The 16,496-nt window shown below is 42.0% G+C and overlaps 1 protein-coding gene across 1 annotated transcript in view; it reads right to left on the bottom strand.

Moving 5' to 3' along the window:
* Window positions 1-4,114: 4,114 nt before the first annotated feature.
* The window catches only part of LOC129706192 (ADP-ribosylation factor-like protein 8B-A), a 46,608-nt gene continuing 34,226 nt past the window's right edge, over window positions 4,115-16,496 (bottom strand). Inside the window, exons 5-7 of the mRNA XM_055650251.1 lie at window positions 14,554-14,621; window positions 11,909-11,979; window positions 4,115-6,365 (exon numbers count right to left, since the gene is read on the bottom strand). Coding sequence (XP_055506226.1) covers window positions 6,316-6,365; window positions 11,909-11,979; window positions 14,554-14,621 — 189 coding nt within the window. The 3' untranslated portion in view covers window positions 4,115-6,315. The remainder of the gene's footprint in view (window positions 6,366-11,908; window positions 11,980-14,553; window positions 14,622-16,496) is intronic.

Here is a 16,496-nt window from a genome sequence, read left to right as displayed (position 1 = left end):
GAAATCTGACACAATTTCATGATTATTAGCACTCCATCAACTTCACCAAGGGTTCAGATGGCAGAAGTAGGTGAGTGATTAGGCATCTGAACAATAAGACAGTATTACCACACTGTAAATGAACAGCTAATATGCTCTGTGTCCTCCAGAGATGCTGCCTGACCTGCTGAATTCCTACAACACTTTGTGTTTTTTTTTTTTGTTCTAACAAAAATCGCACACTTGTATAAAATTAAACAAGTGATAGATCATGTTCGTTCAATGTCACACGAACAGGTCCTAAAAATAAATTCCCGCATAATCCATATTTCATTACGTTTGCCATCGTATTCAAAATGCTGACTAAAGATTTGCCATCTGCATTGGACTAATCCCATAAAAAATACACAGAGCTTAAAGCCGAAGCGTTTAGCTACAAGAATCCCGTCTCCACTTGCGACAAAACAGTATTTCAGATTCATCTCACATTTTAATGGCATTACATTTCGTTATGATATCAGAGAATTTTTAAAGTTTAGTTTGCAAATATACACAAACTTTTTCTACCACGACTACCAAGGAAATAAAAATCACTGGATACTTTGTTCCAGTCGGCAACAGTGTGTAAGTACCCAGACATATTCCAGTTGCATATACACATAGACATTAAATGGAATATTGAGCATCACAAGTTTTATCCTTTCAATATAAAAGCTGATCAAGTATAGGGACCTACCGGGTTTTCACTACGAAGAGATTCTCGGTTAGAAACATACATCGTGAAATTAAGTGTAGTTGTTTCTGATTGTGTGGACTTTCGAAAGAGCTACCAAAGTGTCCAAGTCCCCAGTGCTGGACAAACAATGGAGAATTTAGAACAAAGAGTCTATTTGGCCCATCTAGTCCCTGCTGGAACATATGCTCTTCAAGAGCCCTACGTCCCCTAAGCCTCCTTGTATAAGCCCTCAATTTTTTTCTCTCTCACCAAATGCTGTCTTTGTTTGGAAATAGTTTGATATCCCAGTTCTCAGAAGGTTACATAGCACATAATGCAGCAAGAGTGGGTGAGATTATCGTACATACAGCAGAAAAAAATGCGTTGAAACTATTTCAGAAATAAAAAGGAGATTTGCAAAGTATATTTCAAAATAACTGGACAATGCATTGGAGTGAGTGTGTAGGAAGGAAATGCAGGTTCTGGTTTACGCTGAAGATAGATATAAAATGCTGGAGTAACTCAGCGGGATAGGCAGCATCTCTGGAGAGAAGGAACGGGACGAAGAAGGGTCTCGACCCCAATGGTCAGTTTTGGTCTCCGAATCTGAGGAAAGACATTCTTGCCATAGAGGGAGTACAGAGAAGGTTCACCAGACTGATTCTTGGGATGGCAGGACTTTCATATGAAGACTGGATAGACTCGGCTTATACTCGCTAGAATTTAGAAGATTGAGGGGGGATCTTATAGAAACTTACAAAATTCTTAAGGGGTTGGACAGGCTAGACGCAAGAAGATTGTTCCCGATGTTGGGGAAGTCCAGAAAAAGGGGTCACAGTTTAAGGATAAGGGGGAAGTCTTTTAGGACCGAGAAGAGGAAAACATTTTTCACACAGAGTGGTGAATCCATGGAATTCTCTGCCACAGAAGGGAGTTGAGGCCAGTTCATTGGCTATATTTAAGAGGGAGTTAGATTTGGCCCTTGTGGCTAAAGGGATCAGGGGGTATGGAGAGAAGGCAGGTACAGGATACTGAGTTGGATGATCAGCCATGATCATATTGAATGGCGGTGCAGGCTCGAAGGGCCGAATGGCCTACTCCTGCACCTATTTTCTATGTTTCTCCAGAGATGCTGCCTGCCCCGCTGAGTTACTCCAGCCTTTTTGCGTCTATCCTCAATGCATTGGACTGATACTGTTACACCAATATACTGGGGTGGATTGAACGCTTGTGATTCTATTGATAACAAAAAACATTGACGTCCACGATTTTAAATTGAGTATAACCATATTAACACAATAGTTGCAATATAAATTTACTAATAATTTTTTTTTTAATACATACTGAACACGAAGTTAAAGCCTGAATACAATTATTGTCTCTTGAGTAGGATGACCTAAAATATGCTCATATAGATGTAATGAGAATATATTGAATATGTGGTCCTAATGCAGAAGCTACATGCAGATATGAAAGAACAACGTGTAATAAACCCAGCATTTGACAGGTCTATTCAGTTTAAACCTTACATGCTACAGCACCTAGTAATATTAAAGTTACATTTCAATAACAACAGGTAATTTACACTGAAGAGTCAGAGGATGTTTCAAGCTTCATGGAGATTCTGCAATGCTGCAATTAAGTCATCGAAATGATTTAATTACTAAAGTGTAAAAGGTGGTTGACCTCTTTTATAAAATAAGTTAAATACATTCTAGCTGCATCTTATAAAGTGACAGAAACCGCAGCTTTCGACTTGGGTCTACAAATTAGCTTCAAACCCTCAAAACAAAAAGTAAATGCTTATTCTGACTGCAATTGTTTCTATATTACACCTCAAATTTATTGACATTTTAACTTATCAGAATTTGAAAATATTTTTTTTTAATAATCTATAAAATATAAAACAGCCTTGTTTTAAAATGGCCCCAAAATCAAATCAAATTATTTAATTTTTTAATTTTTAATGTAGGCAATTATACATTACTATTGGGCCAGAATGATAAAATTCTGTTTATTGAACAGCAAGTCATTTTATAATCAGCCCTCAGAAATGGAAATCCTGGCACTAGTATATTTTCTATTTTCAGTCAATCTTTCCCTCCTTTCTATTTAAAACGTTGTTTCACTTAATTGAGCTCCTGCATTGAGTGGGTCATCAAACATCAGCTTGTATGCTGAAAATGTAAAGGCCACTCTAACCAAACACAATGATATCGTAGTGTAATGTGAAGAAAGTGCTGCATTGGCAAAGGTCGCGTTTTTTTGGATGAGAAATCCCAAGGCACTCTTAGCTCAGCCGATTAATGAATAAGGGACTTCCCCAGGACTGCAGGCCAATCATTTCCTTCAACTATTACTACAAAAGCCAGGGGCAGCACAGAGTCGCCGCAGTAGAGTTGCTGTCTCACTCCACCAGAGACCCGGGTTCAATCCCGACTGATGGGTGCTGTCTGTACGGAGTTTGTACATTCTCCCTGTGACTGCATGAGCTTCCTCGGGTGCTCTGGTTTCCTCCCACATTCTGCAGGTTTGATAGGTTAATTGGCTTCTGTAAATTGCCCCTAGTGTGTAGGATAGTGTTAGTGTGTGGGGATCACTAGTTGGCACAGATTCGGTGATCCAAAGGGCCTGTTCCGCGCTGTATCTCTAAACTAAACTAATCAGAGATCTTTGTTCAAAGGCATCAGTCAGAAGAAACAATGAAAGACTTTAAAAGGTATTGAATTCACGTATTTTTCAATTTTGATCATCAGCTGCTTGCCGTACATACAGCATAATAATCAGTGTTTACACTGACAACGGGATTCTTATATTTTGGTGAGATAAGAACAGCAGATGCTGAAATCTGTAACAAAAAGCAAGTTGCTGGAGGAATTTGGCGGGTACAGATGTGAGGTCTTGACCTGAAATGTCGACCATTTCTCTCCCTCCACTTGACCCGCTGAGTTACTCCAGCAGTTTGCTCAGATCTCAGATCTCCCGGTTGCTAAACACTTTAATTCTCCTTTCCATTTTCTATACAGACCTTCCTGTCCTATTGTCTCTTCCATCATCAGAGTGAGGCTAAACGCACATGGGAGGAACATTTGGCATTCCCACTCTCTCTCTCTCTCTATCCCTCCCCCACCAAAGTCATACTAGCTCCTCATTTTCACACAACAAACAGCTACCAATGGCCTGTTTCCTTTATCATCGTTACTTTTTTGCATATTTTTTATTCATTGTTATTTATCTCTCCACATCATCGTCCATATCCCTCATTTCCTTAATCCCTAACTAGTCTCAAGAAGGTTTAAGAAGGAACTGCAGATGCTGGAAAATTGAAGGTAGACGAAAATGCTGGAGAAACTCAGCGGGTGAGGCAGCATCTATGGAGCGAAGGAAATAGGCAACGTTTCGACCCGAAACGTTGCCTATTTCCTTCGCTCCATAGATGCTGCCTCACCCGCTGAGTTTCTCCAGCATTTCTGTCTACCTTCTAGTCTGAAGAAGGGTCTTGACCCAAAACGTGACCCATTCCTTCTCTCCAGAGATGCTGCCTGTCCTGCTGAGTTCCGCCAGCTTTTTTGTGTCTATCTTCGGTTTAAACCAGGATCTGCTGTTCATTCCTACACTGTTTACTTCTTACGTTTGGTCATCAGCATCTGTAGGCAGGAGCTGAAGAAAGAACAATTTGACAGGTACCAAGTTCAAGTGCCAGGCAACTCATGTGTACTAGATAAAGTTACCATTAATTAGATGTGCTTTCAAAATTTACTGGGGCCTAACGGAAAAGGGGCAGAAATGGGACGAGGAAAACAATGTGTTTATTACTGTAGTATATGTCAAAAATGGGGCAATGGTGTAGAAACAAAGAACTGCAGATGTTAGTTTATACCAAAGATATGTGTAGGAAGGAACTGCAAATGCTGGTTTACACTGAAGATAGACACAAAATGTTGGAGTAACTCAGAGTAGCTCTACTGAGTTACTCTAACAATTTTGTGTCTATCTTTGCTAGACCAAAGATAGACACAATAGAAGTGCTGGAGTAACTCGGCTAGTCCGGCAGCATCTCTGGAGATAAAGGGTGGGTGAAGTTTCAGGCCCCAACCCGAAATGTCACCGTCCTTTTTCTCCAGAGATGCTGCCTGACCCACTGAGTTTCTCTAGGCCTTGCGTCTATCACGGGTCAAACTTGCTTGAATGATGCAGTGTTTTCTCATCTGAAGACCAGACTGATCTGAAATGCTCACAATTCTACCAATTTGGAACGTGTTGACTTATGACCGAGGACCACAAACCACCATCTGATTCTGCTCAAATTTTCCTTTCTTCTGAAACAACTCAGGTGACCCATCCTACCTTTAATCAAGAAGTATCCTGTATCTATTAAAACATTAATAGTAAGCCCATCACTAACTGCACCAAGAATGACGTCAGTGGACTGTGAGATGATACAGGGAATATCAACTCATTTCATGGCATGCATTAAAATCGATCTTCAATTAAACATCAACTCATTCCCTTTACATCTTTAAGAAAGCAAATGGTGTATAAGTAACAAGAAGTTTAAATATGAAGAAACACTCAGCATTTCGTGCTGAGCTGTGAACGACACTGGGCCTGTATTTGCTGCCGTTTGGAAGGGTGAGGGGAGACCTCATTGAAACTCACCAAATATTGAAAGGCCTGGATAGAGTGGATGTGGAGAGGATGTTTCCACTAGTGGGAGAGTCTAGACCTAGAGTATATAACGCAGAATAAAATGACGTGCCTTTATAAAGGAGATGAGGAGGAATTTCTTTAGTCAGAGGGTGGTGAATCTGTGGAGGCCAAGTCAGTGAATATTTTTTTAGGTGGAGATTGACAGATTCTTGATCAGTACGGGTGTCAGGGGTTATGGGGGGGAAGGCAGGAGTATGGGGTTAGGAGGGAGATAGATCAGCCACGATTGAATGACTTAGTAGACGATGGGCCAAACAACCTAATTCTGCTCCTGTAACTTATGAACCTATGAATATAAACACTACATGAGAAGAATAAAAGCATTTAAGAGCTATCTCCAGTGTCTGTGTTAGAATGTAATGCAGTCAAAAGGGGAAAGTGAAGGCATTCATCCCACTCAACAAAAACCTGCTAGCTTGCTCCCAAATCCACCCTCTGTTTCAATACAATTACTTTTCGTATAGCTGCAGCATTACCATATTGTAATAATATTATGATTAAATAATCAGTAACCCTTCGCAGAAATAATGCACTGTATGGATAAGTCACATGCAAAATGAAAAATACACAACCAGAATAAGCACCCTGTTAAATAGGATATAGGCAGTTTGCATTTTTTTTTAAACAGAGACATCATTCAAATATTGAAGCCACATGTCTGGGCCTTAGTTATGTGGTCTGTGATTACTCTGCAATACTGTCGAATGGCACAAATCAATTTTCCTTTTGAATGTAGAAAATGGCTTGAAGTCAGAGGAACACCAAGAAGAAATCTCAGAGGTCCATGTTGACGGGAACTGGGGGTTGAAACACTCAGTCCCAGCTGAGTTAGGGATTTGCTCTTCCACACTTTCTTCCAAGGTGTATAGGACGGAGAGACCGTTATCATCTTCTGCTCAGCATGTGCAATCTCAGCAACGCCTCGATTTGGAGTGCTGGATAAGCCACTGTAGTGTGATGTCTGTAAGGACACAGTATAAGACAGCGATTACAGCACCTTGTCACTATTCACATTTACTTTAGACTTTAGAGATACAGCACAGAAACGGGCCATTCGGCCCACCGAGTATGGGATCCCCGAACAATAACACCATCCTATATACACAAGGGACGATTTTCAATTCGCGGAGCCAATAAACCTTCGAACCTGTACGTCTTCGGAGCGTGGGAGGAAGCCGGAACACCGGGAGAAAACCCGCGTGGTCACAGGGAGAATGTGCAAACTCCATACAGGCAGCACCAATAGTCAGGATCGAACCCGGGCCTCTGGCAGTGTAAGGCAGCAACTCTACCGCTGCACCACTGTGTTGCCCATTTTATGTGCAAAAGGTACAATAATACATATGAAAGTGCTTTGACCTTGAGACTCCCTGATATGGATAAGGGTGTCAAAGGTTACGGGGAGAATGCAAGAGAATGGGATTGAGAGTGAAAGATTGATCAGCCATGATTGAATGGTGGAATAGACAAGATGGGCCGAATGGCCTAATTCTGCTCCAATGACTTATGAACATGAAGTATATAGAAGATTTTGCACAGATCAAATTAAACACTGCCTCCCAAAATAATAAAAATATTTAGTAAATTGCAGGCTTTCTTCTTTGCAGTAATCTATTTCCTTTTAAAAATCCAAAGACGTACAGGTTTGTAGGTTAATCTGCTTGGTATAAATGTAAATTGTTCCTAGTGTGTGTAGGATAGTTAATGTGCAGAGATCATAGGTCAGCACGGACTCGGTGGGTCGAATGGCCTGTTTCCGCGCTGTATCTCTAAACTAAACTAAATCATGAAAACTATTTTAACATCTAAACAAAAAAATGGGTAGAGTTTACTACAATAGATATCAGCAAATAACTTAGGTATGTAATTTTGCAAAATATATTCACATTGAGCCAAAAAGAGCATTATCTCAAACTTAACTGCTGTATTCCAAAGACGTACTGGTAAATGTGCTTGGTAAATGTAAGAATTGGCCCTGGGAGGTGCAGGATAGTGTTAATATGCGGGGATCGCTGGCTGGTGCGGACCCGTTGGGCCGAAGGGCCTGTTTCCGCGCAGTACCTCTAAACTAAACATGGAAAAACTGTTCCACCTTCTCCACAGTGTGTAAATAAGTAATCATAGCAAACGCCAGCGTGTACAACTGGAAAAGTGAGTGGTTTTGTGCATCATATTTCCAGCCATCAATACATCTTTTAATGTTAATTTGAAGTATGCATAAAATAAGTTAAATACATTCTAGCCGCACCTTATAAAGTGACATAAACTTCAGCTTTCTGCTTGAGTCTACAAATTAGCTACAAACCTTCAGAACAAAAAGTAAATGCTTATTCTGAACACTGACTGCAGTTGTTTCTATATTACACCTCAGATTTATTGATATTTTATCTTCTCTAACAAATCAGAATTTAAAAAAAAAATTCCCCTACACATTAATTTTTCAAAAAATCTATAAAATATAAATTGACGCCTTTTTCTAAAATGTTATGATCCCATTTATAATTTAAAAATGGTAAAAAATAGTAATGGTTCCACATTGACCTCCCAAGAGTTTATTCTTAAATAATAGTTAGGCACAAACAATACCATGGAACTTCATCCCAAAACAAAGGTGCAATCCATGTATCAGTGTAAACACTTATTTCAAATTCTATTTTTAACCAGCAATCCAGTGGAATTATGGTATAAATTATAAACAAAACTGAATCATTTGAAGATTATAAACGCAGCTGAATCAAAGAGCAGTGCTGAACTACTATCTACCTCTTTGGTGACCCTCGGACTGTCCTTGATCGGACTATACTGGTTTTGCCTTGCACTTAACGTTATTCCCTTATCATGGACGATATAATGTACGTTATACAAACAGCTCAATTGTAATCATGTATTGTCTTTCCGCTGACTGGATAGCACGCAACAAAAGCTTTTCACTGCACCTCGGTACGTGTGACAATCTACTAAACTGAACTGAACACATATTTTCCAGTTTTTGCAGATATTAAAACAATTCATTGTTTAGCTTCAGAAGCAAAACAACACACAACTCCAACAGTGGAGAATAGCTGCAAACTGCGTTAAATTAGTAACTCATGATCCGCTTGGGTGGCTTCCAACACGTATGAACGCTGAAATCTCAAATTCTCCGTAACCTCTTATGACCTTCCCCCCTTCTCCTCTTACTCCCCCATATGTCCCTTTCTTCTCCTTCTCCCTATGCCTCATCTAGACTCGCAGCTATTTCTCCCCACCCACTCCACCTACATTTGCTAGTGCTACACAGGTAGGTTTAAACGAAATAGTGGGGGGTTGGAGTCAACAACGTGGAAGCATATGTGTACAAAGGGAGTGTATGAAAGGTCACGTTTAAACTAACAGGGCAGGGGGATGGGAACAAATGCAAGGAGATAGAGGGCCATAAAAGGAGGACAGAAGGTAGAAGGGAGATAAGAAAAACAAACCTGAAAGCTTTGTGCCTTAATGCAAAGAGCATTTGTAATAAGGTGGATGAATTGAATGCGCAGTTAGTAGTTAAGGGAGATAGTATAGTTGGAATTATGGAGACATGGCTCCAGGGTGACCAAGGCTGGGAGCTAAACATGCAGAGGTATTCAATATTCAGAAGGATAGACAGAAAGGAAGAGGAGGTGGGGTGGCATTGCTGGTTAAAGAGGAGGTTATAAGGAGAGACATTCACTTGGATGTTGGATTTGGATCTGAAATTAGAGCCTTAAATTTCAATAAAGGCAATTATAATGACAAGAGGGGAGAGGAAAACAGAGTTACGTCAGAGTTTGCAATTTTTTCAGAAACCAGTAAAATATGACCAATAAAATTATGAACATGGAGAAGGTAATGAGTGTAAACTAGAAAATAATATCATTGGATAATATGAGCTCCCAAGGTAGATTTAGTTTAGTTTAGAGATTTTGGGCAGAAACAGGCCCTTCGGCCCACCGAGTCCATGCCGACCAGCAATCCCCGTACACTAGCACTATCCTACACACCAGGGACAATTTACAATCCTTATCAAAGCCAATTAACCTACAAACCTGCACGTCTTTGGAGTGTGGGAGGAAACCGGTGCACCCGGAGAAAACCCACGGGGTCACAGGGTGAACGTACACACTCCATACAGATAAGCACCCGTGGCCAGGATCGAACCTGGGTCTCTGGCCCTGTTAGGCAGCAACTCTACCGCTGCGCCACCGTGCCGCCCAAATATAGAAAAGAAGAGTCAGCTAATGTAAATGTTAGTCCCCTACGGGATGGGACTGGAAATTAAAACCAGCTAATAGAAACATGCTGAAGATTCTGAATCATTTTGTTGCAGTCTAGGACTTTATTCCTCAGTGGGTAGATGGGAAGATGAGGGGTGATCTTATAGAGATGTAGCAGATCATGAGGGGAAACAGTAAGTGTAGATGTGCAGAGTAGGAGAATCATGGACCAGAGGGCATAGGCTTAAGATGAGAGGGGAAAGATTTAACTGGAACATTTTCACACAGAGGGTGGTGGGGATATGGAACACGCTGCCAGAGGAAGTGGTTGAGGCAGATGCTATAACAACATTTAAAAGATATTTGGACTGGTACATGGAGAGGAAATGTTTAAAGGGATATAGGCCAAACGTGGGCAGGTGAGACTAGTGTAGATGGGGCATTTTGGTCGGCATGGACAAGTTCGGCCTAGTGGCCTATTTCCTTGCTGTATGATGCTATGACTTAGGCATACTTATTTTGACACAGTGGGAAGCTGCTTGGCAAGAAACATCACCCATCCATTTTCTCCTGAGATGGTGCCAAACCCGCTGAGTTACACCAGCACTTTTTGTCCATCTTAGGACTTAAGTAAACCTAACAATAACAAGGACAATCTGGAGTCAAAGAGTCATACAGCCATTGTGTGGAAGCAAGGATCTGCAGATGCCAGTTTACCAAAAAAGGAAGAAAGTGCTGGAGTAACACAACCGGTCAGGCAGCATCTCTGGGGAACATGGAGCTGTCTTCCAGGCCTGAAGAACTATCTCGACTTGAAACGGCACCTATTCCTTTTCCCCAGGGATGCTGCCTGACCCGCTGAGTTACTCCAGTACTTTGTGTCTTTTCTGTCTGTGCCATTATAACGCAACTTTAAAAAAATAAGATGCTTTGCAATTACATTTTTGTTTTTTCTGTCAGCAGAGCAATGGTGAACATTTTTTTTAAACATCACGGTGGGGCAGCAGTAGAGTTGCTACCTTTACCACTGCGCCACCCGACTTTGGAGTGTGGGAGGAAACCGGACTTCCTACCACCAGACTTCACACAGAGAGTGGAGAGTCTCTGGAACACTCTGCCACAGAAGGTAGTTGAGGCCAGTTCATTGGTTATATTTAAGAGGGAGTTAGATGTGGCCCTTGTGGCTAAAGGGATCAGGGGGTATGGAGAGAAAGCAGGTACAGGATACTGAGTTGGATGATCAGCCATGATCATATTGAATAGCGGTGCAGGCTCGAAGGGCCGAATGGCCTACTCCTGCACCTATTTTCTATGTTTCTATGTTTCTATATCCTCATAGTTCTGGTTAATAAACAACAGGCAATAGGTACATGAGTGGGCCATTCGACCCTTCCAGCCACCACCACCACTCAGTGATCATGGCTGATCATCTACAATCAGCACCCTGTTCCTGCCGTCCCCCATATCCTCTGACTGCTATATTTAAGAGTATCTAAAGAAGCCTTCTGATAAGTAAGTAAGTAAGTTTATTGGCCAAGTATTCACATACAATGAATTTGCCTTGGTGCTCCGCCCACAAGTAACAACATGACATACAGTGACAGTTACGAATGGCTTAGAAAGCACTAAACATTAATAATGATAAAACATGAATGATAAAACACCATTGATCAAGCATGTAAACCAACAAAATACCAGATCAAAGGGAGGCTACAGATTTTTGGCTGTTGAGTAGAGCAACTACTCGTGGATAAAAACTGTTTTTATGTCTGGCTGTGGCAGCTTTGACAATCCGGAGTCGCCTTCCAGAGGGAAGTGATTAAAATAGTTTATGGCCAGGGTGAGAGGGGTCAGAGATGATCTTGCCCGCTCATTTCCTGGTGAGGAAAGAGAGCGGACCAAGTGTTCAAGACTGATGGAGAAAGTAAGGTGGACGTTAAGTTTACTCTTCAGAATGGTCCAACAATGACAAACACTTTGGCAGAGCAGTATGGCCCAAAATCCCCTGGAACCTCTTTGTCTGATTGATATTAACATTAAAGAGCATTATACTACACAGAACTGACTGTGGTACTGAAAATACTATTCTATGCCAAAAATTAAATATAGACTTTAAATATAAATGCAGAATTGAATTCTGAAGAACTGGCATTGACCTGAAACACTAACTCATTTTCTCTCTTCTGTCTGGACTGCTGACTACGTCTAGAAATTTTGGATTGCGTCTCAGAGTTGCGACATCTGCATTATTTTGCTTTTATAGATGTGGAATTGCATGTTGTCTCACCTATGTTATCCTTCTCTTTGCAGGACACTGAATAGCAACAGATTTCACGATCCTGGATGGCAGATAGGTTCCTACAGAAGAAATAAGCACAGATCACAATACTATAAGACCATAACCCCCACCAACCCTGGCAGCATGTTTCGGGCACTCACCACCCTCTGCATAAAAAAGAACTTGCCCCGCACATCTTTGGCCCACTCATCTTAAAGCTATGCCCTCTAGTATTAGGCCATGCAACATAGGAGCGGAATTAAGGCCATTCGGCCCATTGAATCTGCTCCGCCATTTGATCATGGCTGATTTTTCCCTCTCAACCCATTCTCCTGCCTTCTCCCCATAACCTTTGACACTCTTATAATCACTCAATCTCCACTTTAAAAATACCCAATGATGGCCTCCACAGCCATTTGTGACAATGAATTCCATAGATTCACCACCCTCTCCAAAGAAATTACACCATATCTCCATTCTGAAGGTACGTCCTTTTATTCTGAGGCTGTGCCCTCAGTTTCTAGACTCTCCCACCACTGGAAACATCCTCTCCACATCCACTCTATCTAGGGATCAGATTTTTCCCTCTTGGGAAAACATTCCTGACACTCATTAAGCTTGAATGAGTGCACATGGAATGACTATTAATAATTGTTTTCTGGGTATCTTCTAGTCCAGCCCTGGAAGCCACTGTTCGATCTGACCTGTGGCTGATGACCAATAAAGTTTCCACAAACCAGTGCATATCTCCTTCCTGTGTTTAAGAAGGGACTGCAGATGCTGGAAAATCGAAGGTATACAAAAAAGCTGGAGAAACTCAGCGGGTGCAGCAGCATCTATGGAGCGAAGGAAATAGGCAACGTTTCGGTCTGAAGAAGGGTTTCGGCTTGCCTATTTCCTTCGCTCCATAGATGCTGCTGCACCCGCTGAGTTTCTCCAGCTTTTTTGTGTACCTTCATATCTCCTTCCTGTTCTGTTACCCAACTAGGAGAGATATCATTCTGTGGCCAGAATGGGGAAAATTGGGGGATTTTCTGCAGAGGTCAAAGGGATTGATTTGACACACAAGGGTTAGTTTATTGCCACGTGTAACGAGGTACAGCGAAAATATTTTTTGTCGGGTGCTATGCAGTCAGCGGAAAGACTGTACAAGATTACAATCAAGCCGTGCACAGTGAGCTGATATAGGATAAAGAGAATAGCATTTAGTGCAAGATTAAGTCCAGTAAAGTCCAATTAAAGATAGTCCGAGGGTCTCCAATAAGATAGATAGTAGGCCAGGACCACTCTCTAGTTAGTGATAGGATGTTTAGTTGCCTGATAACAATTGGGAAGAAACTGTCCCTGAATCTGGAGGTGTGCATTTTCAAACTTCTGTACCTCGTGCCTGATGAGAGAGGAGAGTATAGCAAGTATCTGGGGTGAGACTTGTCCTTGATTATGCTGCTGGCCCTGCCAAGGTGTAGATGGAGTCAATGGATGGGAGGTTGATTTGTGTGATGGTCTGGGCTACGTCCATAATTCTCTGCCATTTTTTGTGGTCTTGAATGGAGTTGTTCCCAAACCATGTTGTGATGCATCTATTCTACATTTATTACTTTCTGCTGGATATATCTTGTTCTGGTCACTGGTTTTGTTTCTGTGGTTCATTGAGCCAACCACTCTCCTTGTAGATTATTTACTACAGGGCAATTTAAACAGATTTCATTTGCTGAATAATTCAGCTATGTCAGCTGCAAAACAGACTCTGGTGAATGCCACCATGTTCCCCGACGTTCCCTACAACTCTTTGGCTGACACAGTGGTGCCTTGTTTCGTGTAGTTTAGAGATACAGCACGGAAACAGCGGCCCACCGAGTCCACGCCGACTAGCGATCCCCGTACACTAGCACTATCCTACACACTAGGGGCAATCTACAATCTTCACCAAAGCCAATTAACTTACGAACCTGCACGTCTTTGGAATGGAGGAAACCGGAGCACCCGGGGAAAACCCACACGGTCACGGAGGGCTCGCACAAACTCCGTACAGACAGCACCCGTAGTTGGAATTGAACCGGGTCTCTGGTGCTGTCTGGCAGCAACACTACCGCTATGTCTCTGTGTCGCCCCTGTTAACAGACATTTTGCCCCAAACGAAGTTAAGATGGTTGCCCACATTATGAAGTAACATGGCTCTGACAAAATATTGGGAGGAATCTGGGATGGAATTCCTCTTTCTGCTATTCTGGTAGTGGAGCGGCACAGTGGCGTAGCAGGAGAGTTGCTGCACTACAGCAACCAGGGACCCAGGTTCGATCCTGACCACGGGTGCTGCCCGTACGGAGTTTGTACGTTCTCCATGTGACTGCGTGGGTTTCCCCACACATTCCAAAGGCGTACAGGTTTGTAGGCTAATTAGCTTGGTATAAATGTAAATTGAACCTAGTGTGTGTAGGACAGTGTTAATGTGCGGGGGTCGCTGGTCGGCGCAGACTCAGTGGGCTGAATGGCCTGTTTCCCCACCGTATCTCTAAACTAAACTGAACAAAACATATAAAATTCTAGCCTGTGTGTAAGGAGGAGATTAAATTATTACTGGAATGGACTCACTTACTTTCACATCATTGTATCCACTCCACACGTCAATACATGCAGGAAACACCATGACTTACATTTTCTCAATCAGTTGTTTCTCATCCAAGGCATTGGTGAGGTCTCTCTTGTTTCCCAATACTAATACCTACAAAAACAAAAATTAAAATGCAAACTGATTGTTTGAATGAAGAACATCCTGTACAGTTTTCACGATTGAACTGGTTCTGTTTTTCCAAATTGGCCGCGCTGTGTTTAATATCCAGTCCTTCCTTCATGGATGAATTAATATGTAATTCTAACACATGAACCCAAGTGGCGCAGCTGGAATAGCCATCGTCTTACAGCGCCAGGGTCCCGGGTTCGATCCCGACCCAGGGTGTTGGCTGTGCGGGTTTCTTCCGGGAGCTCCGGTTTCCTCCAACTTTCCAAAGGCATGTACGTTTGTAGGTTAATCGGCATCTATAAATTACCCCTAGTGTGTAGGGAGTGGATGAGAAAGTAGGATAACATAGTGTGAATGAGTGATCGATGGTCGGCGTGGACTCGGTGGACCCAAGGCACAGATTCCATGCAGTATCTCTGAACAGAATTGAACAGAATTGAACCAAATGGGTGATAACTCAAAACCATAAAATAAAAGGACTGGTTTCACTGAATCTTGGAATCATTTATGCTGGACCTAAAATAATACATTATAATTATTTTGTTGTATCCAGGACCAATTCATTCAATAACTCATTCAGCAATTCCTTTTGGTTTTACTAATAGAGAAACAATAAGTTAGCAATATCGTGTTGATTCATCCAGTGATACCTCTAATGATGTAACAAACACCAAGTACATCGCTGCAAGGAAATAGCTGATGGTTGAAAATATGGAATACTGACTTTCAACTCTATGCTCAACAAGTATAATGGGATATGATACACTTTGTCTTGCTATTGGCAATAAAAAGTTTCCTGTGTTGGGTTAACAGCTTCAAATGAATATATCATGGCATAATTCCCTAATGAGCTAATCAAGTTAGAATTTATTCATTGTAAATAACATTCTCGTCTGACTCGGTCCCCTTTGATCTCTCGATTTCACACCTTACCTTTCCATGTCTCTCATTTCCCTCTCTCCTGACCCTCAGTCTGAAGCAGGGTCTCGACCCCAAATGACACACATTCCTTCCATCCAGAGATGCTGTCTGATCCGTTGAATTACTCCAGCACTTTGTGTCTATCTTCAGAGTAAACCCGCACCTGCAGTTCCTTCCCACGCACTTCCCATTGGCATATTTGAGAAGCTTTTTCTCATTGATGAGCTGCCATGAAATGTTCGGGCCCCTTCTCTCATTATCTGACCCCCGTTTGTCTCCAGGACTTTTGCTCCAGGTTTCAGCATCTGCAGTTCCTTGAGTCTTTGTTTAGAGTCAAAGTGTCATGGAGTCTTACGGCGTAGAAATAAACCCTTCAGCCCAAATTGCTGAGTGTCCTATCTGCACTAGTCCCACCTGCACTTGTTTGACCCATATCCCTCTACATCTGTCCTGTCTATGTACCTATCTAAATGTTTCTTAAACAGTGCGATAGTACGTTTGTATGTATCCTGAAGAGAAGCTTTCTATGATGCATCTGCAGAAATTGGCAAGTCGCTGGGGACCTGTTGATTTTCCTTCATCTTCTGATGAATTAGAGTATGTCGGCATGTATTTTAGACCAAATCGGCGATGGGGTAGGAGCAGGTCAGATTTTTAGTGATGTGTCCACCTAGGAACTTAAAGCTCTTGACCATTTCCACCATTGATGCGGACTGCAGTGTGTACTTCACCCCACTTCCAGAGGTCAATGGCCAACTCCTTCATTCTGTTGACACTGAAGAAGAGGTTCTTATTTTGACACCACGCTATTTAAGCTCTTCCTCCTATAACCTCTCTCGCCTGGCGAGTAGAGGGAGTGTCCTGGGTGCGACTCGTTCTTGATAATGCTGGTGGCCTTGCCCAGGCAGCGTGAAGTGTAGATGGAGTCAATGGAAG

Source organism: Leucoraja erinacea, chromosome 19 (assembly GCF_028641065.1).
Source record: "Leucoraja erinacea ecotype New England chromosome 19, Leri_hhj_1, whole genome shotgun sequence".
In the NCBI taxonomy this organism is placed as follows: domain Eukaryota; kingdom Metazoa; phylum Chordata; class Chondrichthyes; order Rajiformes; family Rajidae; genus Leucoraja; species Leucoraja erinaceus.
The sequence above is the reverse complement of the archived record's forward strand: the minus strand, read 5'-3'. Positions and strand labels throughout refer to the sequence as shown.